Source organism: Parambassis ranga, chromosome 7, assembly GCF_900634625.1.
Source record: "Parambassis ranga chromosome 7, fParRan2.1, whole genome shotgun sequence".
NCBI classification, from domain to species: domain Eukaryota; kingdom Metazoa; phylum Chordata; class Actinopteri; family Ambassidae; genus Parambassis; species Parambassis ranga.
Window position 1 is genome coordinate 11,997,328 of NC_041028.1, and position 24,835 is coordinate 12,022,162.

The 24,835-nt window shown below is 39.6% G+C and overlaps 2 protein-coding genes across 4 annotated transcripts in view; one reads left to right on the top strand and one right to left on the bottom strand.

The window, feature by feature from the left end:
- The window catches only part of LOC114438963 (TOX high mobility group box family member 2-like), a 69,345-nt gene that overhangs the window by 43,188 nt on the left and 1,322 nt on the right, over nucleotides 1–24,835 (bottom strand). The window lies entirely within an intron of this gene.
- Nucleotides 12,083–15,202, top strand: LOC114438971 (uncharacterized). Of its 2 annotated transcripts, XM_028410649.1 has the most exons (7): nucleotides 12,083–12,154; nucleotides 12,552–12,657; nucleotides 13,112–13,246; nucleotides 13,332–13,462; nucleotides 13,568–13,704; nucleotides 13,795–13,888; nucleotides 13,955–15,202. In XM_028410649.1, the coding sequence occupies exons 2-7, from the start codon at nucleotides 12,564–12,566 to the stop codon at nucleotides 14,330–14,332; spliced, it is 969 nt and encodes a 322-aa protein (XP_028266450.1). In that variant the 5' UTR covers nucleotides 12,083–12,154; nucleotides 12,552–12,563; the 3' UTR covers nucleotides 14,333–15,202. The 2 variants fall into 2 exon arrangements, with proteins under 2 accessions (XP_028266450.1, XP_028266449.1); XM_028410648.1 differs by having other exon boundaries at nucleotides 12,089–12,657.

Here is a 24,835-nt window from a genome sequence, read left to right on the forward strand (position 1 = left end):
GAATCATCGAGAAAAATCCAGGTAATGTTCACAGACTAAGTTACCATGGTAACAGACGCGGAGTGTAAGTTTGAGCTACGCCGCTTTCTGAAATCTAAGCCTCATTTCAGGCTTAACATATTCAGAGTTTCTACTATGTTATGTCACCATTTGTTTCTGCAGGCTTTGCTGCATGATATATACTTAGTGATGATTCTTTCTTGTATTTATTGGAACAGTTCATATGAAACGAGTGGCCAAATGATGTTCTGTTGCGCTCCAGCAGCAGTAATACTGCAGAGATAGAGGCAGTGATGTCAGCGTGTGAAATGGTGTGAACATTTAGTGGTTCTGTTACTCACTTCATCACATCCTTAGTCCAAAGTGATACTCGAACCAAAGATGTGCAGCTACTGCTGTCACCTCACTGTTATCATAACTAGAAAACACTTTAACCACTTGGTGTCAACATCTTACCAAACACTACAACACTGTACACAACAGTGGATTTGTTATGGACAAACAGTTTTTGAACCCCAGACCACAGGCCAAAATGCATCCTGCTATTATTGAGCAAAAAGAACTATGAACAACAAGTTAGACCCTCAGATGCTCACTGAGTTTTTAGTTGTCACGTGGTGTTGTGTGGGTGTAAAAAAATGTTAAATAAAACCTCAGTGGCCTTTAAGTTGCATCACAGGAAAACCACTGTATAAAGGTGACACTTTTAACTGATAGAGAGTCCATATAAGCAGAATTATGCTAATACATCAATAAATGACAGAAAGTTTTTAGCTGATAGGTGTAGGCTCACGTGAACAAATCATATTTGCATGAGGTTGTCTGAGGTTAAATAAACAGGTGCAGGTGCAGGTGGATTCTGTTTGTTTGCCAGTGAGACATCCTAAGTCTGCTATTGTTTAATCTATGTATAACATAAAACTCTTGCTATTCACAGGGCTCCGTCATGTCTAGCTGATAGCTCCATTACACATATTCATGAGACATGGGCTTAGACCATTTAAGCTACAAGCTTTCAAAGCCAGAGATACAGAATTTTTTTCTTATAGGATATATTGTCAGTGTGATGTATCCTGCGTGTAGCTGATGTTCCTTAATTACCTCAAAAAAATGAGTAAAAAGCATGAGAGTAAAATAACAGCCTTCGTAAAATAAAAGAACTTCACCAATAGCAGAAATAGAATTGATAATGGTGCAGAGAAACACTTTCACAGAGCTTGAAAACAATGGAAGATGGATGGTTAGTCATTAGCACCCATTGTGAGTCTTTCAAGTGAGTAATTTGTGGGTAGGCTTGTGCATTTTTAATAGTCTTAAACTGAAGAGCCCTAAGAACACAAACTACATAAAATAATAACAGGCATTTCACCTTAGCACTATCCGAGCCTCTCAATTATTTACCACTAATGAATTGCCTCGGGCAATATTCTTCCTAAGTACAATATCAACCATCCCAGAGAGGCTGAATCAGCTCGCTCAAATACTTTAATACATTTACTCAATTATGCTCAATGTCCCTGATATGCAAGAGACAAGGGTGTCAAGCTTTCTTCTTCTCACAGTGTCATATGCTCTGATTCAGCCTTGATATTTCACAAAAATTATCCAATGGACTGCAATAATTAATTGATAATACATTTTCAGAGGAAAGGGTTCCTGACTTGTCATCTATTTTTGCATTTGCGGTGTGGGTGGATACAATAAAAGCATGCTTGCTGTTATTGTGGTGTCTAGCCTCAGTGCAGGCCAGTTGCCAGGCATCTGCCAGGCAATTTGCACTAGTTACAATCCTCTTTTTTTTTACATTCATATGTGAGCGTGCATGAGCAAGTCTTTATAAATGCGCATATTTTACATCTGTAGGCCACTCAGACTAACAAACTGAGCATTCATCCCTATTCTTATGTGCAACATTTTTATCACCAGTCAATCAGAAAAAAATTTGAACCATGATACTTCCACCGCATAGCCAAACAGTTCAAGCCTGACAGCTTTAGTCAGTACCATGTTATCCAGATGTAATCATTAGTCTTTGGCTGTAACTACACCAGAGAGAAATTAAAGTGCAAAAGATCCCGTTCCTAGACAGCTGGTAGTTGTAAATTCCTCTCAGGGAATACAAAAAACATGGAGGGAGGGAGAGAGTTTGAAAGAAAACATATACTATTTTCATTTCAACTGCTTTAGGGATTAAGGCTCGGGGCTCTAGAAAAAAACTGCATTAAAATAATCCACCATTTGCATGTTTTATCTCACAAAGGAGGCTCACATAGACACACCACACACACACCAACCCCCATTCTCTCTCCCTCTCTTCTTCTTGTACTTCCCCTCCCCCCATTCTGGGTGAGCACACACACACACACACATACACACTCATACACACACCACACATATACACACTGTCATCATTAAACACACACACACACACACACATCAAGATCAACCTGCTGCCATCTGCTCTACGCGCTCTGTACAATCCTTGCAGAATACATTATTCACTACAATACATCACATCACATTCCCTCAATGTCATAGCCTTGCGCTGAAGAAGAGTGAGAGAGTGAGAGAGAAAGAATGGAAGAGAGGAGAGCAAAACAGCTATTGTACTGAAGAGAGAGAGGGAACTGTACTGTATGTGGTACAGTTTAAAGAAAATTAAAGACAGTGTTATTTTAGGTGAAACGAGGTTGCCAGACAAGATCCAGACAAGGAGGTCAGAGAATAAAAGTGAAGGTTAAAAGCAACTGAGGAAATAAGAGAAGGAGAGGCATACAGACAGAGAGAGACAGAGAAAACATGGAAAAACATTTGATCAATTATCAATATTTTGACATATGTAGGTGGTAATATGCAAGAAGTAACTTAGCAGAGTCATTATCAGTAAGTCGTGCGACTGTGAATGCCTGTTTAATTTCCTTGCACAATTTGTGTGGTCCAACAGGACCAGGCTGAAGGTTTTCGTGAAAGATGAGTGACACAAAGTTTCTGGCCCCTCCCACTTTAACAAATGATCCACCTTACCTTTCAAAGTTCATCTACACCTGCCTGTAATTTTGAAAATGTCCTGAACCAACACACAGCAATAGGTTCGGATTGATAAGTTTCTAAGTCAGCATCTGATTTTTGGGGAGTATATGTCATCCAACTCCTATCTTTGGCATCATCCCAAAGATTTTATTTAGGACTCTTAAGTCGAAAACTCTCTGCTCATAGTCTCAGCACAGCTTTCTGCAGCTACAGAGACATTATGTTTTCAGGATTTGTTACAGAGACTTTAAAGTTTGATTATTAGCGGGCAGTGATGGCAGACAGAAATTGGAAATTGGCTGCATCTAGATTTGGCTACAGGAGTGATACATAATAGTCAGATTAATTGATCATGTGTTCTAGCTTGTTAAAATACCACATACCATATAACAACATTAACATTGTATCATAGCAGGTATGATTTACTATCTTGTGTTAGATTCACCTGATTTAAAAGACAAAAATACATAAACAAACAATAAATTGCTGCTTTTTGTTTACACTCATTTCTTGCGTGCAAATTGTGAACACGTTGGTGCGTGTGTGTCACCATTGTGCCGAGGGAACGAACAGCTGGCAGGCCCACACTTGACTACGTATTGACCTGCTTTGCATTCACCTGTTATTCAGCCAAACCTAATGTTTCCACTTGGCTCTGCTGCAGCTGAGCTGCAATTAACCTCACCGAGAGTGCAAGGCAAGCAAGCCTTAAGTAATTTGTCAAAGTAGTTTGTCGAACTCTGCTAAATGTCACTCTGCCTAATCTGGCAAAATTAATCATTTTTTAATTCTCACAATTTAAGGAAAAGAGAGCAAAGTTTTCTCTAAGGAAAGATGTCTAATTCTTCACATATTTACAGAACAAGTGAGTGCAGCCTATAGTCACACACTGCTAATATACACATTTTCACTTAAAGGTTTTCAACAGAATGCAAATGTTCTCCTGATTGCAGATAATTAGCTTCTGAAAATGTCATTTGCCTGTCTGAGCCATTTGAATGGGAGAAAGTGTGGCTGTATCCCACACTTCCCTTATCTGCGCTCTACTCCTCCACTTCGCCTCCTCTCATTTTTTCCCACCCTCCTTCTCCCCCCCTCCCTCCTCATTTCCCAGATGCCCTCTCAGCTCTTGTCTGTGTTTGGGCTGCAACTGTGAGGGGTCACTGACTGCCTTGTCTCACACGTGGAGCACTGAGTGTGTGTGTGTGTGTGAAAGAGAGAGAGTGACTGCACACACCCTCATCTATGGATAATTACATGAATGAGAGTGTAAGAACATAAAAAAGAAGTGTGTAAGTGTGTGAATATATCCCAATGTGTGTGCGGTTGAGCCTGAGTGCCTTTTCCACTGTGTGTGTCTTTGTCTGTGTGTGTGTATGAGTGTGTGTGCCTTGCGAGCTCAGTGCCAGGTCTCTCTAATGAGTCTGTCAGGCGCTGTTAGCGACGGCGTGCTCCCCTGGCTCAGCGCACTCCTACAGACACACTGTGATTAGCCGGGCCAACGGCACGCCACCGGGCCAGATTAAACACTCACCATGCCGCCAGGGAACACATACACACACACACGCACACTCTCACATTAGAGCAAGCACTCGCACGAGCCCCACACACTGACATACTTAGACACACAGCTTCATCATTCTCGTGCCTATTAGCCTGCTCTGATACAGTAACACGTACTTGCCCTCCAGACCCAGGTGTTGATGCTACTAGAATTGAAAATTATCATCAAATGTAAACAAAATAGCAGTCACCTATAGCATCAGGCAAGAAAATGCGAGTATTTCATTAATCTGTCTGCTGTTATTGAATTCCTGTCTGCTGCTAATCTTGCAACATCACTCAGAATTAAGGCCAGCCCCTCTGGCTCCAACAGCTTTCAACATCTTCATTAAAGCGACATGATTCACTAATTACAGGTAATCACCCTTTAATGAGCAGCCCAGATGAATGAGCAGATATGCAGAGGAGGGGCCTGCGTCAGGACACATCACTTTTCATTCCTCTAGGGCCCAGAGTGGACTCTCAATGAGTGACGGGGCAACCATTGTGATCTGTTAAGAAGAACATTGTCTTCAATGGGCCATGTCGTTTATGCTTTGTAGAATACAAATCATCATACTCTATATAACATAAAAAATGGTTTAGTTTAAGGAGGATTTTGTGTCCAATAAACTGAAACACCTTTGTATTAATTATTATTATCAAAGAAATGTGAACTGACAGTTAAGAGCCACTCTTGAATGTGATATGAAATCAAAATAAAGTTCAGTGACCTATTATAATTTGTGTTTTTCTTCTTTATCACTACACGATTTACTATATAAGATATAAATATATACTATAAGACTTTATAGTGATGTGGGTTTTTCCAGGGTCAACATTTAGAAGCAATATTACTGACGTAAAGAAATGAGAAGTGTAACACACTGAAGGCTGCACTGGGTTGAAGTGTGCAGCTTTTCTAACTGTGAAGGTGTAGGAGGTGCAGACTGTAAACTCAAAACAGAGGGGCGTTCAACATTCCTTTGTTGTTTAACTAGAGGAAACTGTTTTTTTTTCTTCTGCCTCTGCCTCTGTCTCAAAAAAGTAAAAATGAGATTGATCTAACAACTTACCAACAGTCAGGTTTCTTATCTCAAGCCTACAGAAAAAAGTCCCGAAATGAAGACACCATGCACCAATTTTCCCCTGTTTCTGATTCTCACTCCCCTTCTTTTACCGTCTCTCGTGCCAAGTAGCCTATTTTTACCCTTCTGTGTGGCATCTCAGGGTTTTCCTCTTCACCACTGAGTTTCCTGTCATCATTGTGTCAGTACAGTTAAACAGTACAGTTACTGAAAAGGCCCTGATGATGATTGTCTAAATTTTCTCTCTGTCTTCTTAGATGTGGTCACAGATTTTTTTTTGTATTCATGTGCAGGCTGAGTTTTTGACACAAACATACTTCATGCTTGTTTGTCTTTACATGTATGTTTTGTTTACCATCCACTAATCCAATCACAACACTGAAGTTATTTGTGCTCTCGAAGTGACCCCTCCTACAACCCTCACCCTCATTCACTAAAGCATATTTATCTCGACACAACAACAACACAACACTGTGTCTCTTCTGTGGCTGAAATGTGCAGAATGTGATATACTGTACTGTGACACAATGGAGTAATTGTGTTTTGTTCCTTGAGGGAATGTTAGTAGAGGCAAAATATCTGCACAGGATGTATGTTTTCAGACCTCATAAGATGATCCAGTTGTGAGTGAGGGCAGCGCTTGAGGATATAAATGAGCAACTTGACTTCAAGGATGTATCCATGTTGGCTGACCTCTGTTAGAGCACACTTTAGCAGCTTTTTTTTTAGTTTCTTAGTATCAGCCTTTTTTTCCAGCACAACCCACTTTAATAAGCTTTCTCTCTGCAGGGCAATTAGGCCTATACATTTCAAACCATCCAAAATGAGTACCAGATGCACATGAGTGAGCAAAATTCCTCTATGAAATACAAATATACGCTTGGACTTAAATGGATAAACAATGAAATGCCAATAGACTGCATGAAGTTAGCTGTCCTCTTTGTGCTGCATGTCTCCTCTTGTGTGACACACAGTGCCTCTTTTGTTCTACCACTTACTGCTTATGTTACTGTAGAGCCCTAATGCACACAGATCGATAGCATACTTTCCATTTCAACACATTGAGCTGATGTTCGGACACACAGTTGGAATTGATCCTGTTCTGTCAACACAAAGTTTTAGGTCTGTGTGTCTTCTTCTTTTAAGCGAAGTATTTTAAATGGTGTTCACAATCTCACATCCTTTGTAGCTTAATGCTGACATATCTTGAATAACTGCATTGCTGATGATCTTGTAAAGAGGGGTGGGTGGGAAACTGTGCAACAAAAGCTTAGACACAATACATCCACATCAAAACAGAACATCTGGCCCATTCATATGAATCAAATTTTAAAATGCTCTGTCACTTCTAAATGCTTTTCTGTTGCACACTGTGGACGTTTTATGATTGGAAGTGAAAAACACACACTGGCTTGAATAAAGCTACTCTGAAACAGCTGTGAAATCATAACCACTATAAAACATATTAATACACCAATAAAACAATCAGCAAAGAAATATTTATAGTTAAAAAAAAAAACGGAAAGGAAAAAAAAAGGCACATGGTGTGTAGCTTGTCAGTCTAGAACAAACAAACCAGCAAAATCAATTTCCTCCCCCACAGGATGTCCACCTCTTGTTTTTACGACCACGACTCTAAGGTGCAAAAACACCAAGTGTGTTTCAAGAAAGCTGAACGATTAATCTGCACTTGTAACAAGCTCATGGTACAAGGTGCAGTGTAGTTTGAAACCTCTACTGACATTAAAAGCAGAGAACAGGAACTGGCTGTTCTCACTGAAACAGGTCATTGTGTGCAATATACAGTATGACTGCATGCAAAGAGATGATAATCTTAAGTGTTTTGCACAACTTCTGGGACAAACGTTACCTGCCTTGATGTCATGTGACAGATTTCTGTTTGGCAGAAACCTGGAGTCAAGCTAAAGGTGGCAAAGCATGTCATGCATATGACACTTTTGGAATGTTTCCATCATTACACCTTAATTAAATCTGCCTGTTTAGACTTCTACTTTCTTCTAGGTGGCTGATTAACTATAAAAACAATGTGTTATTTTCTGGCTATAAATCAGTGGTCTTTTTCAGTTGTAGGAGGAAACTCTACATTTTTTGATGCTCTCAGCCCACATAACACAGTAGGTGCTTCTAAGATAAAATGTTTCTAGTGATAACAATAAAGCAGCTCTTCTTGGTTCGATGAACCAAACCATCAGCTACTGAAAGGCAGAGATGGAGAGAGAAACAGAGAAAAGGAGAACACTAATCTCATTACCTTCTCTTCTGGGCATGAGAGAATATTCCTTTCTCTGTGGCAATCGGCAGGAGGGTGACAAGAGGGGGGGGGGGCAAAAAATTATATCGCACATCCCACCATTTGATTTCCATGTAATTAAATCAGTTAAATGTTATAAAAACATGTAAACTCCATCAATGACTTTGAGCCATTTGCATTTTTAATCAGGCCAGATTAATTTTAATAAGCGTGCTGGGCTAAGGCGATGACAGAGCAGGCCTATTGTGTGTCTGTCACACTCACTTAATTCTGTCATTATGTCCCATATCCTATTATGATAATTGGCTTTTTATTCTCAATCAACAACCAGCCAAGTCTATTAAGTAATAATCTCTGACTAGAGCATGTTTAACCTTAAATGTGTTAAAAGTTTGCTACCCTAAAAACAACCAGCTGATAAGAGGAGGAAAAACATGCCTTTGCTTATTCAACCTGTCTACTAGCTCCAAATGAAAAATGACTGTCAAGAAACTGGATGTTGACACTTGGCACCAGGTGTAAAGCAAACACATTAGACAGAGGAAATAGGTATCACCATCTCCCTCCTGCAAAGTAACTAAGCAGAGAAGACGAATGTGTCTGATGTGTTCAGCCATTTCCTTCGCTGCCTCTCTGGGGAGTCACTCGAAAACAAAATCTCTTAAGAAACTGGACCGGCGGTTTAATTGAATGACACCACTGCAAACAAAGAGGGAAAGGGCTGAAAGATTACAGCCGTGCAGAAAAGATAATGTCTTCTAAAAACACGGTGGCATTGTAAGTGAGGATAGTAGGTCTACATATGATAAAAGGTGGAAAATTGCATAAGCATTATATAGAAGACGTAGGACAATGAACAGCGCTCATTTCTTTAGTCGCCATGAAGTCCATGTAGCATCAAACATGTGGTCTGGCACATTGTCAGCCCAGTGACAACACTGCCCTGGTTAGGTTATGTGGCTTTTCTTTGAAACAGTCCAACAGAAAAGCTGTCATTAAAGGTTATCTGACAACCGCAGTCAATTTGCAAGTTCAGTGTGTGTCTCTCAAGACAGTACAAACACACACAATAAATCTTACTCCCACTCCCATTTAAAGATCAGTGACAAAGTTATAATCTTATTTAAATACAATCTTCAATTTGTAATTATTGCTTTTCAACAATGCAGCTGAAGACTTATGTTAAGACAAATATTACATTAGAATTAGTCATTGTGTTTTATAAGAAAAGTAAGCTCCTTTCTCTCAATTACAAAATATGTGCAGCAGTTCTGTTCAGCTAATATATGGTTTTAAGAGGCCCTGCTGTCTACCAAAGAAGTCCTTATTTATACAATACATAAAGTTTATATTTATCTGTGACACTGTCATTCCCTTTGTCGGAGGCCGGGTATAATAATGGAAAAAAATGTCTTCCATTCAGTAGCTCAAATTGTACTGTAAACAATGCCAGGAAAACGGTGGGGGCTGGGAGGGCCGTGCTTCAACAGAAGCCTCCCTGATGCAATGGACCTTTAATGTTCACAGTTTCTTGACTGCCTTCTCTCCTCTCAACAAAATGGATGTGCAGTGATCTCACTCATATTTTTAACTCTAAAAGTAGACATAGAGTACAGCAAGCTGTCAGTGCTGATTTAGCTGGACAGGTACTGCTTGAATGTATTAATTTTGGTATACAGGAGAAAAGTGCTTTTTGAGATTTCAGTGCCACCCACTTTACTTATTTCTCTGTGCAATAGTGTCTCTTTCGAGAAGCCACTTTATACCAGAAGAGATTTTTTTACAGTACCAAAAGACAGATGCGAAAAGGCAAAGCAAGTATGGCCTCTTAAACAGTTCAATAACATGTGTTCTGCTTTATCAAAAAGAGAAAGACGCAGTTTCTCACTGGCTAATGTTACAAGTTATGATATGTGCACAGCCGTTTCACACTCCCACAAGCAATTTCACTTTTAGCACTCTGAAGACTTAATAAACCCTTTCTTTTCACAGTCAGACCTCATGAAAGCGCCGTATGGCCTCACAATTTCCATTTTACTCACATTTTATCTATAAAGAAGACTTAATAAGTTCCCTGTTGAGTACACATAAGGTGAGCGTTACTATGGGGACGCAGAGTGCTCCTCTGTGCTCTGTGGCACTGAGGCCTGTTTGACTGTGGCAGCAGACAACAGCTGTCTTTACCTTTGGCAGGCAAACAGGCTCATTAAGGGCGGCCATGTTTGTTTTTGTGCCCGATACCTAGCCTTAAGCAAACACTACCATATCTCCACTCCACAGCCCTCTCAGTCTCAACATTTCCTTCCCTATTGTGAAGGGGAGGCCCTGGCATGTTGAGCCTGCTGTACACTTTTTTTTTCTTTCTTCAAGTTCAGGCCAAGCTGCCAATGGCTCTCAAAGAATGCATGTTTAATTGGGAAATCTAGCCGAAGTTTGAGCTAATAAAATGCTGAAATGAAGCTAGCACTAGTGTACTGATGCAGTGACGGTTGTGTACGTGTTATATACATAATGTGTGTCATTATGCTGCCTCATATCTAGTCTTCTGGCATGTCACAAGAAAGCGTTCTTTGTTATGCTGTAGACGCGATAAAGGCGTCATTATTGGGTCTGCTCGAAGTTAACAGTAAAATCTGCAGTGAAAGGTTTCATTCGCATATTTTCTTCCCTCTCAGCAATGTCTGTGGCTTGAGTGACAAGGCAGGTTGAATTCATAACGCTTTGACAAAAATTCCATTTAAGAGGGAAAATGGCATTGAATGTCACTCCATTACTGCAGATGGCAAACATGGGAACACTTTAACCCAAAAGGCATTCACATTAACTTATACAAAACAGCAGAAAGACTATTTTTTTGGCTGCTCTCTAATATATATGTACTGTACTAGAGTATTTTCTGCCGCAGCATTGCAAGAGTAGCTTTCCAAAATGTACTCACTTATTTGATTTCATCCCTTTTCACCATTTGTCAAGCCCAAAGTCACAATGCATTGTGAAATGAGTTCTTAATGTGGAGTAATGAGGCTGTCATGGCAAAGCAGTCTCTGCTTGTTTGAGTTTGACTCATGTCGTAGATTCAATTAAATCAGCTGAAGTCAAGCTGGCCCCAGGCCAGATCGGTAATGGTTGACCTCATTCAAACAATGCTCTGACATATTGAAACAATAAGAGGAAGGGCCTTGAGTCAGTTGCAAAAGCAAACCCCACTCAAAAGCGATAAGGTAGAAAAATGACAGTGAAGTCACCAAAGTGTTGGAAAGCTGTATGTACGCATGTGTCCTCAAGAGGTGACAACTGAGTTTTTTTGTGCTTGTGTAACACACTTATAGGACAGGATGACGTGTGTGTGTTTACTGTACATGTGTGTGCGTTGCTGCTAATATCTCAGAACAAATGGAGCGCGATTGAAAAGACAACACATACAAATGCGGCAGAAGCTATTTTAACAGATAATCATCTCTGTGGTCATCATGCTTGGTGAACGTTGGCCTTCTTTGGCTTGTAATAACTGAAAACAAAATTGCTTGAGCTTTAGAGAGAAATCTACATAAAAGGCTTTAAACACAGCTGGACCTTTTCTTCTTTCGGAGGTTTACTTGTCCACAGAAGTCTAAACTGATTTATTTGGATGCTGAAATGCCTGGAATCTAAATCATGACACAAACACTCCCAAGGCTATGTAAACAACCTTTGCAGTTCCAGTCTACAACCATGTTTTCTGAGCAATAACTCGAGTGCCAAGGGCACAAGCACTTCTCACTTTTGGAAGCTCCTCCACTGTCACAGTTTGGTAAACCAGTGCACTCCTCAGTTTAAAGAAGAGAAGGCATTTCTATCTTCTATATACATTATGTTATTTTAAGAAACATTTACCATTTATTACAGTTTGGATAGATTGAGACATCCTGAGTGCTTTGTAGAATAAACAGAGGAGAGGTAACACAATCAAACTGGAACATCTTGCTGCACAGCAAAAATTGGAGAGTTAGAATTTCAGGGTTAAACATTTAGGAGTTCATTTTAACTCCAAAAGTGTAATTTCAACACATTCAGAGTTAAATGGTGTCCAGTTGTGGAGTTATTTGATAGAGTTGATCACATTAGTGTTAACTCAACTCTGCAGAGATACAATTAAACTCCGCCTCCCCCCCAGTACCTCTCTCCGTTCTTCTCAAAATTCTCAAGTCCACTCCATTTTGCTGTTCTGGTGCCGTTCTAATAGGTAAGTGTAATTACATTTTAACATAGGTAAAAATTGATGCTGCGAACTGTAGTACGTGCAGCGCGATGTATGTGGAGCGTGTAGTAAGCCTTGTTTGTTGACTGAAAGACAATTTGTCCAGGTGAGCTAGTAGTGAAAGCTAGCAAGGCAAGCCAGCTAGCTAGCTAGCTAGCTCGCCTTGCTAGCTAATTGACGCTTAGTCAAATTGATGTTAAGTCAAGACGATAAAGAACAAAGGTTTATATATATTTTTACTCCATAAAATGTTTGAGACTGGAGCTAATGGTTACATTATTTTTTAGCAGAAGAACTGTAGAACATGACAGGGACCGCTAAAAACGGTCCGAACATGTGTCAGCCTGTTTGACCAACACGTGTCTTTTGTTAACTACATTAGAGTCAAGGTAAAATGCTGGTGCAGGTCAAGTACTGCGAAGAAAAAAAATATGTGAAGCTGAATGAAGTTGAAGGACACTTCAACTTTGGACAATTCAGTGAAAAGGGTATGTACTTTTTCTTTTTCTTTTTTTTTCGTTTGGCTTCAAAAAAATCGAATTGTGGTCTGAGAGGAGAAAGGGGTAAGGAGAGTATGTCAGGTGCCAGTATCTCTTCCTCCTCTCAGACCCGCTAGCGGTGCGCGTACATTTTGTCGGTGCCCGTCTGCCCGTGCGGAGTCTGCTGCTGCAGACGCCTGCTGCTCGCAGGGAAGGAGACAGCTGTACGAGTCATGCAGACTGATTACTCGTCACGCCTCATAAATTTCATAAATGGGCATAAACTGATAAACGTTTTTGTATATACACATAATATACATTTTTAAATCATTCATTTTCAAATTTGGGTGTATGAGGGAATTGATTTTGAGAAACTGAGCTAGGTCTGTCATGATTATATGGTTATGGATAAACGTTTTTAAGATTAACAGTCATTCTCTGTTCAACTTATGATTATTTGCAGTCATTGAGAGATTTTGCCTTCCGCCTGATGTACAACTTACATTCAAGGATGCAACAGGGACAGAAGTTGATGCTGAAATTTTCAGTGACCTTCTTGGACAAGGCAATGTGGTGCTGACAGTTTTCTCAAATGATGGTGAGATATTAAGTTAACTATGATAAAGCACTCTACACCCTATAAGAAAAAAAACGGTAACATATTTTTTTTATGTTCCTTTTAGAATTCTCTGATTGCTCCAGGTCTTCTGCATCTGACTTGAGCTTCAGTTCAAGTGGATCAACTATAATCATGGATGAGGTCCCTAGGAAGAAATTGAGAATTGAGGATTTACGTTCAATGTCCGCTAAGCAGGTGATAACAAGGCTTCATTCTAATTCTGATTCTTATCACGTCCTGGTTTTCAACTCTTGGTTCTAGAAAAGCTATTTATCACATTGTTTTGCAATTTAATGTTAGTTGATTGAGGATGTGCTTAGAAGCAAGTCTGGTGGTGAAGAGGTACTGCAGGAGTACCAAACAACAGAAACCCTAACAGATGCCACAAGAAGACAAATGGTCAACATACTAGTGGCTCACATGATTGATAATCATGGGTATGTGTGTGTTTATAATCTTTTATTTGTGCCACATAATTGCATGGCCATTGTATAAACTTAGTTTACTAATTTAATATATCCTCTCAGGCACCTCCCCACTAAAGCAGTCAGAGAAGATTATGCCAAAGGGATAGTGATGCTGTTCCCCTCCCTCAGGGATCCATATTCCAACAAAGGCTATGTAATAATCATTAGTGTTTGCATGACACTTTGATGTGATTCTTGACAGTGTTTTTTTGCATTTCAGGAACACTTCTATGATGCTGCAAGCAACACAGGATACATTTCTTGGCGTCTGAAAACAGTGCAAAGGAAGATTCGTCGAGGATATGCAATGTCACCAAATACCTCTACTGACATTTCTCCAAGAGGCCCAAATTTCCAAAGGACTGTTAATGTTGAAAGGCAACTTGATGGTAGTGCTTGTCAAGAAGCTATATCTTTGCTCAACCACACCACAGACAAGTCTCTGATTTTCCAGAAGATGAGAGAGACCTTTCATTACCGCCAGAAGCTTGTTAATGACCCAGGCAGAAGTGATAATATCCTCTCCACCTTCCCGAGATTCCTGGATACCAAAGGATTGGTAAGTTTGGTCAGATGCTTAGAATGGCTTAAAACGTGAAAGCATTTTGGTAGTAACAGTCAAATCATAGATATTATTCCTGCAGGAAACGAAAACTGGAATTTGTTTCTGTTGTTACTTCAAATAATGAACATTGTGTTTTCACCTACCCTCACTCATGGCATGACAATATATTTAAAGCACTTGATTGTTGACCATCACAAGCTGTTTAAACAGTTGTATCCACACAAAAATTTGATACCTAAACATCATTTTATGATCCATTACCCATCTTGTATAAGGAAAATTGGCCCCTTATTACATATGTGGTCTATGAGGTTTGAAGCCAAACATAAAGTGTTTAAAGACTCTTTTAAAAATTTCAAAAACATAACTAAATCACTTGCTAAGAAGCATCAGATGACCATTGCATATTACTGGGAAACATTCACTCTCAAAAAAACTGAGTATGGGCCAATAAAATCTTTTTCCCTCAGAGATGAGAAAGTACCAGTCAACAATGAAGTGTTTCACATGATCTTGTCATCCACAGAAGTTTTCTCAACGAGTTGGGTTAAAATCGATGGTGTAGAATATAGAGCTGGACTTGCCATATGCAGTGCATTAGAAGAAGATATGCCAGTCTTTTGTCAAATAATTGATGTACTGTTGGTTGAAGATCACATTTTTTTTCTAACAAACAAGCTATTCACAGAGAATTTTGATGAATATCATCATGCATTCAGAGTATTACGAAGTGAGGAAAGGTGCTTATTAAAAATGTCTGAGCTTAAGTTTTATAAACCATTTGATATACAAAGCTCATACTGTGTTTTAGATGAATCTTTATATATTATTCCTTCATTCACAATGTTTTAATTCAGTTGTGTACATGACTGCAAAGGGAGAAATAAATGTTATTTATAAGAATATTTGTTTCAATTCATTATTATTATTTTATATATTTATATATACTTTTAACACTGTTCCAGTGTTAATAGATTGCCAATTTCAGGAGTGAAATCAACACTATACAAATAGTAAAAATTAACTCTGACCAGTGTTATTTGTCAAATCTCAAGGTGTTAATGTAACTCTACTGTTGGAGTTAAAGAATTAACTCTGACAGAGTGTTGAATGTTTAACTATTTTGAAAGTGTTAATTTAACTCCAGAAAGTGTGGAGCCATATAAACCCTGGAAAAGTGTTGAAATCAACTCTGTGGGAGTCAATTCAACACTGGACTTTTTGCTGTGTGTACTCTTGTGTTTCTATTCACCAGGGCAATAGCAGTAACAGTAAACAGATAAAAGAGCACACACACAGACACACACATAGAGTAACTGCATCTCATTAAGCAGCATTCCCTCTGGCCCTTATTCCATTAGAAATTAAAACTCGGGACAATTAGTGGCAGATTGGTCTCAGCTCAGCGCGCTATAGTCGCACTCTCAAGGCTCCGAGATGACTTAATTACAGGTGCATCTGAAAATAGTGCGACGGTACTGAAAGAGAGCGCACACTAAAGACCTGGAGGATGTGTCAGGTTCAATAGATGAATAATTAATTTCTAGAAATAGTCCTGCATACCTGAATAAAACAAACACAAACAAAGTCATCACAGAGACAGAGGTGCTGGCTCGGAGGAGGAGGAGTACGTGAAAATAGAAACCTTGCTTGCTTTCGATGGCCTTGAAAAAACAAGTGTGACTATTAAACACACAAAATGTGATGAGAGAGGCTAAGGTTCAATTGCTTTCAGATTTGTGTGGACAGAGCACTCGCCTCCTTCTGTAGGTAGTTTAGAAGGTTTTGTTTCTCTTCCTTTGGATAAAGGGGTGACATTTTCATTTCTTACACAGCTTGATGAAGATTTTTAAGGTACAATCTCACATAAAATGTTATGTACAGTCAAACCTTAATAATGTATATGAGCCTCACCATCAAGCTTAGCACAGTATTCTAGTTTTCCATCAAAATCCTGAAGCAACGCAGACAACAAACTTATTTTTTATGTGCTTCATCACTCGCTTATGACAAGGACACAAAGCACATTTTTCTGTAATTGAACCAGCCGTAGTTTATGTAACGACTGACCGTTCTGCCCTTCAAGCTAGAGAGAGAGAGAGAGAGAGGCAGAAAGAGCTATTTGATCGCTCCGTGTACTTGCTCTCGTCACGTGACACCATGTCCCATTATATTGTGATGTTGTCATAGGAGGAGAGGAAATGAAATGCCTGGGAGCTATGTGGGAAATGTCTGTTTGTGTGGTGGGGGATATAGAAGTGTAAAAATGAGTGAGTGCATATGACGCTGTGTCTGTGTGGCCCTGCAGGGTTCAAAGTGGGTTCTGAGTGCCTTAATTAGGCAACTTTTGGATTCTGTTTTTAATGCTTGCAAAAAGTTAGAACATAGTATATTAAAACTCTGATGTGAGGGTGAGAATACTGTCTACTGTCTTGAAAATAAGATCCTACATCTGAAAAGGCTTTAATACATCCTTTGGATTTCAGTATTAGCAATAACATACTCATCCACACAGCCGGTGTTTATACAGGACACAGCACTGTCAGAACCGAGGCAACAATAAAAGGCTCAACAACTTGAGGGAATTTAATTAAAGTGCTTTAGCAGAACATTATGTGACCTTTGACCCTGTGTCACAGAAATCCATTCAGTTCAAATATGTATATGCCAAATTTGAAAAAAGAAAGTGTTTCTAAGTTATTAATTTCCATCATGAAAACAGACATGAAGACACAATGACCTTCTAAATTCAGTGGAATTCACTGGACTCCCTTAAACTATAATGATGGTTACTAAAAACACCTACGTGCAATATCCACTCTACTTAAACACTTTGGATATGGCTCCGTTTTGCATTTTGATGCATTTTTATGCAAATAGTCTGTGCCTGATGGTACATGAGATCTTTGAAAGCTCCTTTTCCTACATGACAGCAATGAACACATTTTCCTATGAAACACTGTGCCTAAATGATCATTCCTCATTCCTAAGACCTCCTATGGTGGCTGTGAAGAGGTTGCGATGGTTAATGAGTTCAGTGCCGTGTGTGGGTAACCGCACATTATTGAAGTGCTGTTTATTATTTGTGGCTGGTGTCTATGACAATAATGTTCTGCAGTGTGTGTGTGCTCAGAGTTAACATTCAATCTGAGAGACTTTCTTCAATGATTCATTTAGCGCACACTGTAGGATGAGGTTTTATGAATTGCCACTGAGATGTAGAGGAGATAAATGCATACAGTTTACATAAGCAAGTTCTTATATATAAAGGGGTTTTTTTTAGCTGAAACCACAAGGTGTGAGAGAAATTACAGGGGAAACACTCAATGAATTGAACTCAGGGTTACACTTTTAACATGCAGTCTTCTCCCCTGTACAGTTTCCTGAGTCTATGGTCTAAAACTGTACCAGATTGCATCATTTTCCAAGTATGGCCAGTAATTATTAAACTGTGTGAATGTGTGTCAAAACATGGTTACAGTTTTACACATGATAATGGCTGAATCTAGATACTGAGAAAGGGAAACGCTTCTCAGTTTTTAACAATGGAAAAATTGGGGACAATGAGCGATGAAAGAAGCTGTTGTTTTTTTCAACTAGTCACTGTGTCAGTTGAGAATTTCCTTTGTGTGCGTCTCTGTGTTCGGGGGATGTTGCATGAATGGGCAGTCAGCAGTTAGGGTTCAAAAGAAAACAGCAGCCTGAGCTCCTGTCTGTGTGAAAACCAAGGCTACGGTGCTCTGTATCAAATGCCATTGTTTTGGTAATAGTAAACCTGGGGCACTTGCCAGGAGGCATTAGTCATTCATCTAACAAGTTCCACAAAGCAAACCACAAAGTGCTCCACTGTCGACTTCCTCTTATTGAATTCTGAACACATATAAGCACATTTCCACGTATCAAGGTAGAAACTTTTGGATCAGTAGCTACCTGAAATGTGGCTGCCATGTTTGTTTATTTGTGCATTTCCATGGGAGGAAGGGGACTCATTTGGAAGCATGTAAGAGAGTGAGGAGAGAATGAAGGCAGAGATGCAGGGAGGTGGTGGGTGAAAGGCGGATAGGAGGGGATTAGGGCGGAGTGCAATTATTCAGCAGGCCAGGCATACGACATGATCTCTAATTACCCACAAAGCAATGTGTAACCCAAGCCTCAGATTAGGCTGCATTATCAGGCTTAATAAAACATGACCATCTCTCAGTTTCACTCCCTTTCCCTGCCCCGCTGCCGCTGACACTTGTTTCTGGTTGTTGTTCACAATGCCTTTCTGAATACCTGACCTAACCGTGCCTGTACAAATTAAAGGGTCAATTAACCTACATGGACATTTTCTGTGTCTAGAAGGGTTTTTTTTGGATGACAATAATTAATTTTCTTTAAACGATGGATGGTGCAGACTGATCCAGCTGTGGGTGAGTTTTAGCTGACCACACATGGCAATGACAGCAAGAAGTGATCTGATTGGTTGCCTGTTACAGGCAGTGATAGATTTTTTTGTAAGCATCTGACCTTTACAAGTAGCTTCAAAGAATGACTTCTCCCCCTCTATATCTCCCATCCTTCTTTAATTGGATAAAGTGACCCTTTAGGTAATTCTTTAGATTTAAAAAAAAATAAATCAAATTCACAAACAAAAGTCCAGATGTTCTAAAATCATGAAGCTTTTTACACCATGCCTCTTTTCACTTGATCTTAAAGCACTAAATAAGTACTAGCAACTAATCGGTGAGCTGTATGAAATTTAAATATAACCTGGTCTGACTGCAGACACACACATGCAGAGCAGTGGATACACACTAGGTGCATGTCAAAATATCAATAACAGCATAGGTACTTTACAGATTAAGACAAGCCTAAAATATCATACACAGGTGTGCATCGGACTGCCCAATAATAAATACACTGGCTAAAATTAGCTTAGCTTCAGCAAGCAACATAAATAAAATGCTGCTTACATTGTCTTTGTAATAATAGGGCAATATAAAACAATGACAGTTGCTAAATGATAACATGTTTGACTACATAGTATTTGTTTTTACTGCTGTTAATTTTAAGCAGAAGTTTGAACATCTTCCATAAATAAATGACATGAACTGCTTCTATTTGCTGTTAAGATAGCACAACAGCATGCAAACATGCAGTATGCAGTATGCATACACATATCTTTGCTTGGTTCACATGGGTTGTGGCAGTAAGTGCTGCTTTAGGCTATGGTTTTTCACTACTTTCTACTGTGTTATTAACAATTCTATAAAAAGATCTGCTCAAGTTTCCCTTTCCTGTGTGTTAACAAGCTCACTGAGCTGCTGTGAGGTTGCAGAAGCTCAGTTAAAAGACGCAGGGTGCTCAATAGCATAACACCATTGACCGTATGTCATAATTTCCAATCGTACTTTTCTTTCCTCTGTTTGTTTTTCTTAGCAACATCACTCATCGGCATGGCTCACGGCCAGTTTAAAACTAAATAGTTCAACAGCACAGTAAAGAGAGTGCCTCTTTCTCTCGCTTTCCCCCTATTTTCTCAATCTACAAGCCTTTTTTTCCTCTCTACCTTCATTTTACTTTAATGTTTATCTCTAGTCTTTTTCTGTTTCCACAACTTTTTTTTCCTTTGTCTTGGTTCCCATTAATTTAACCAGTGACAGCAGCTCTCAAAAACTGAAATCATGGTGTTAGCGCTGTACTTTCTGTTACACTTCATTCTCTGGCCATTGTAAATGATCATGGAGCTCATCATTAGCTCTCCAAGAGGAAGAAAAAGCCACAGTTTGATTACCTCAGTGGCTCTGTGGGCTCCCGCAGTCTGCTGACTGAATTGGACGCAGACGATTATAGCCTTGCACAGGCAATTATATCTGCCTGCTAAATATGTCACACATAATAAACACGTGCTCCTGACAGACAAGGGACAAGGGGAGGCAGTCACAGCCAGGGAAAAAGAGCAAACTCAGGATCACATGAATTTATCAATCCCTGTCTTCTTCAAGTGGAAACCTCTCACAGTCCAAAATCAATGCATGTCAGTGAATCTAACGCTCAATCAAAGACCTACTGGTGAATGGCACCTTTAACAGACCTCATATTCTAATTGATCATTTTAAACACAGATGAAGTCCACTATCAAACACGGTCAAACTTTTCACAGAAGGTTTCAGATTGCTGTGGTCGTGTATGCACTGTTACTCTGTTAATCCAGGTTTGGACCATTAACTGAACTTTCTTATGGGCACTGCACCCTCAGAGCACAATGCAAACATGGCACTGACACCAGGCTGATAGTATTTGTAAAGGATATTCAGTGAAAACAAGGGAGGGAAAGAGCCTTACATCCCTGGCAAGGAACTTATATCATGGCCTATGGTGTTTGCACAGGACATACCTCAGGAAGCTGAGACAACTGGGAATGTTTGTCCAGCTTTCAGCCTCCTCCATGCATACACACATGCATACAGTACATACGTGAGGTACATACAGCGGTATACATACATATAGCACGTACTTGCACGCACATATATGTGTTCAATGATTTAAAGTGCGCATGGATACAGACTGTAAGGTCACAGATTCATAGATAAACATATAAATCAAACAAAAAGCCCATATTTCTTGTGTGTTTGCAGCCATTAACAAACATTAACAACATTTAACTAAACACCCATGGGCCCCTACTCTGCAGCAGGTGCTGGCTCTGTTTAGTTTTCTTTCTTCTTCTGAAGTAAGAATAAGAATGCCATTGGACTGCCCCATGGGAAGGCCGGGCTGACTAATGTAAGCACACTACAGCGGGGCGGCTGGTCTTAATTATGGTAACAGAAGCTGAGGGGGATGCACTGGTGCCCACCAACGAGAAAGTAGCTTAGTTCTGTCCAATAATTAGCACGTGGGTAGCCCCCTACCGACCCACACACCCAAAACCTACACACACATTCATACTGACACTCTCATAACCCATATCAAACAAATGTATTTAAAGGTCAGGCAGAGACAGAAGGCACTTCAACAGAGAAAAAGTGATCCTCGATCCTGTATGTGTATCATGTGTCTTATTTCTTCATAATAAAAATATTTGTTTGTCAATATTTATCAGATTTGACCTCTAAAAGATCAACAACAGCTGATGTAGACATCTTGTGATAAGCCAGGGAAAGCACTTTTCAGAGTCACCTACATAAAATGAAAATTGTAAGTCAAGAAATCTGTGCCATATACATGCTCTGTGACTCAGCCAGTGTCCGAGCCAATTCCAGTTTTATTGAAATGATTTCAAATGGTCGGAATCCCTATTAAAAACTGCTCCGTGTGTGTCAGGGCAGGGAGAATATGATTTAGGGGCTGTTTTTCTCTGCCCCTGCTCGCTCTGTGTCACCGGCCCTTACTGTGGTATGCATGGCCTTCCTCTGCACAGGGCTATGAAAGCAATTGTGATTGTGATTCCGTAGTCAGCAAAACGCTTGAATGGCCCCGAGTTAGCATGCGCAGGCACACACACGCACACACACACACTCACAGTGTGTCCCCATACTGGGCCACTGATTACTTCAACCCATTTGACTCTCACTCATCCTTTGATTCTCCATTTCTGCCTCTCTGTCACATACCACAGAATTTGTCATTAGCTAATAGAGAAAAGACCAATCAGCACGATGGCATAGTACAGCACAGGCATACTGGTTAATTTGTCTGACATGTTTAAGCACTCAAAATATCCACAGAAATAATAAATATGCCTGTATTTATATGTATATTTAGCTTGTTTCACTTGAGGGTGATCAGTTGATAGACTGAATATGTTCAGGCAATGTAATCACACCTTTACACAGCACCCACAAGGCAGTCCAGTAATAAAAAATAAAATTGAGATAAGGTATTCAAATGGTGCACCTCATTCCCCAGCTTATCTGAGGCAGAAGAGACCACCAACTAACAAAGCCAGCTCTTCAGTCATGCTCTATCTAAGCAGATATCAGTTGTTGGGAGGATATATGAGCTGGGTGGGGCCTGAGTGTATAAACACAGGCCTGACTCTCTCTCGCTCTCTCTCTCTCTCTCTGCACTATTGCTGTACTGTAGGCAGCACCTCACCCCAGCAGCAACAGCAGCAGTCAGCACTGTTTGATTAAGGTATTCAAATAAAGGAGAAGACACTGTGTTCCCATTTCACTGGGCAAACTAAAAGTGCTGGACAAACTAATAGCTACAGCACACAGACAGCTGGACGTGTTGTAAAAAAAGGAAAAGGCCAGATCTATATGTTTATTGTCAATGCTTACGTCAATACATAAATCGGTACAACATTTAAACAGTATTCTTTATGAGTAACATCTGACAGCATGAAATATGGAACCCTTCCACCTCAGGTCTTGTATAATGATATTATTTTGTGTAATTTCTCTTCACGTATGGGAGAAAACCAGAGTCATAAAGGACGCTCACAGTCAAATAAAATGAGTATTGAAAGTACTAAAGTAGACGTCTCAAGGGTTATAAATAGATCTTTCTGAATCATCTCAATCTGCACTTGAAGTACCTTCACTGCTCATTTTATGCAGCTCTCTTTTTTGCATTCGTACCTTTTTTTTTATCTGTTCTACACAGTGCAGGATGTTTCAGTAAATACAGCCTTGGTGCAAACTGATTCAGCTAGCAGAATGATTCATCTTATTTAAAGGGCTAAGTGATGGCAAACCTGGGAAAAAGTTCACAGTTTTAAAACGGTTGATCCAGAGCAACATAGTGGAACTAATCATTAACCACGTGTGAATAAAGGAATATGTGCCATACAGTATACCATATAATAAAGAATATGAAACACACTGCAGCTCATAATGAAGAGTGCGACACAGGCTGAAAGCATGACAGCAGCAGCACGTGTTCCCAAACTTGCTAATTACCCAAACACTCTAACGTCCGCACAGAGCATCTAAACGGAAGTCAGCGGCACATGAAACCAAAGCTTTGCAAATAAACAGATAATAACACTAAAATAAAAACACATGCTCATTTTATCCAATTAAAATGAGTGTGACTCAGATTAACACCATTAGTTTCATTGTGATAAAAAGAGAAATGTTTTTTTCTCAGACTGTCTACTAGAAACAGCCAAAGAGAAAATACCGGAGCTCATCTGCTGCTTCTTTATATTCAAATTGTTTTGAGTCTTTTCCAATAATATTATCCCAACAGAATATACACACAAGCTAAACTGAAAGCCAACAAATCCACTAACAAATGCAACTAAAACCAAAATATCCACATGAATATGCAAAGGAAGCCCATAAAAACAATTGACCTGAATGTTATGATTAGCCTTTTGCTTCCCTGCAAGCTTAACAGGGAGACAGGACGGCATTTGGAACTGATGATCAGCAGTAGGCAAATCTGATTCATGAATACACTTCCTATAAAGCCTTTTATGCCACCGTCAGTTTGACTAGAGTCAGAGGAGAGGAACTTGACCTTATGCACCATGTTAACAGGACACCAAACGATCCCTGCTGGTCCCTGGCCTCATTTGCATTGCTAGTGAAGGTAGTTAGTGTTACACATGTGATGACAGCAAATTATACCCCCCCTTAGTGGAAAAAAAACTCCAAGTAAAGGGAGTAAGGGGATTTCAATAATTCAAATGAACACTTGTAATTTTCAGTGGGGCAGAGGTATACTTTTGTGTCAGTGACAGTAGTTGTTGTCACGTTGTCTCAGGCTCTTTGTATCATTTCATATCTGGTGGCTTTGTTTCCAGGTTTCATGCAGTGTGTGTGGATATCAGCATATTCTTGGGATTATCCGCATGGAGGATGATCCTAATTCATTTGACCTACAAAAAAAAGATAGCCTGTGTGCAGAGGAGACAGTTACATGAGCCCATTTGTGTGTCACAGGTGCAAACCGGCCCTGTCAGTGTTTTTTATTCCATATTTGATTGAATGTGAAGGCAAATACACTCCCAATGATGTTTCCTGTCTTTGGATGAACAAAGCTTACAATAACACTGTTTGTTGTTTTTTTCTTAGCATGAAGACATTTTTTTCACTTGATTACTGGAATGATGTGTTCAGTTACAAAGATTTTCCATTGCCCACACAGTCATGACAAACATCCCCAACTGTCTTTTGTATTATTCCCCTCATTGAGATACCTAAAAACAATCCTTCATCTGAGAAACTCCATCTTTAACTCACAGCACCTGCAGCGGGTCAGCCGCCTGAGCCTGATGATTTGGTAAGTGACAACAAACTCTATAAAGGGATTGCAGATGGCTGACATGCTGTTAACACATAATGGAAGCTAAAAGTCTGTTAATTAAAAAATGTTTTCCACAGGATGTTGGATGTTTTTGGAACTTTTTCTATGATTATATCTTATTTTGTGGTGTTTTATCTCACTTTAAATTCTACATATATATTTCTAGTTTCTATTCTTGTTTTCCTGCACGGGCTGGTTTATTTACTAGCTTTGAAAGATGGCAAAAAATGACATATATATATATTAAGAATGTTTTAAAATGCCACCTGCGCTATTTCAATGGAGTCAGTG

What these genes read in the sequence shown, in the direction of transcription:
- LOC114438971 (XM_028410649.1), top strand. Translation starts at nt 12,564, where the DNA reads ATGCTGGTGCAGGTCAAGTACTGCGAAGAAAAAAAATATGTGAAGCTG. An exon ending in GACAGTTTTCTCAAATGATG is followed by an intron (nt 13,247 to 13,331) that starts GTGAGATATTAA and finishes TGTTCCTTTTAG; the next exon opens with AATTCTCTGATTGCTCCAGG. An exon ending in GTTCAATGTCCGCTAAGCAG is followed by an intron (nt 13,463 to 13,567) that starts GTGATAACAAGG and finishes ATTTAATGTTAG; the next exon opens with TTGATTGAGGATGTGCTTAG.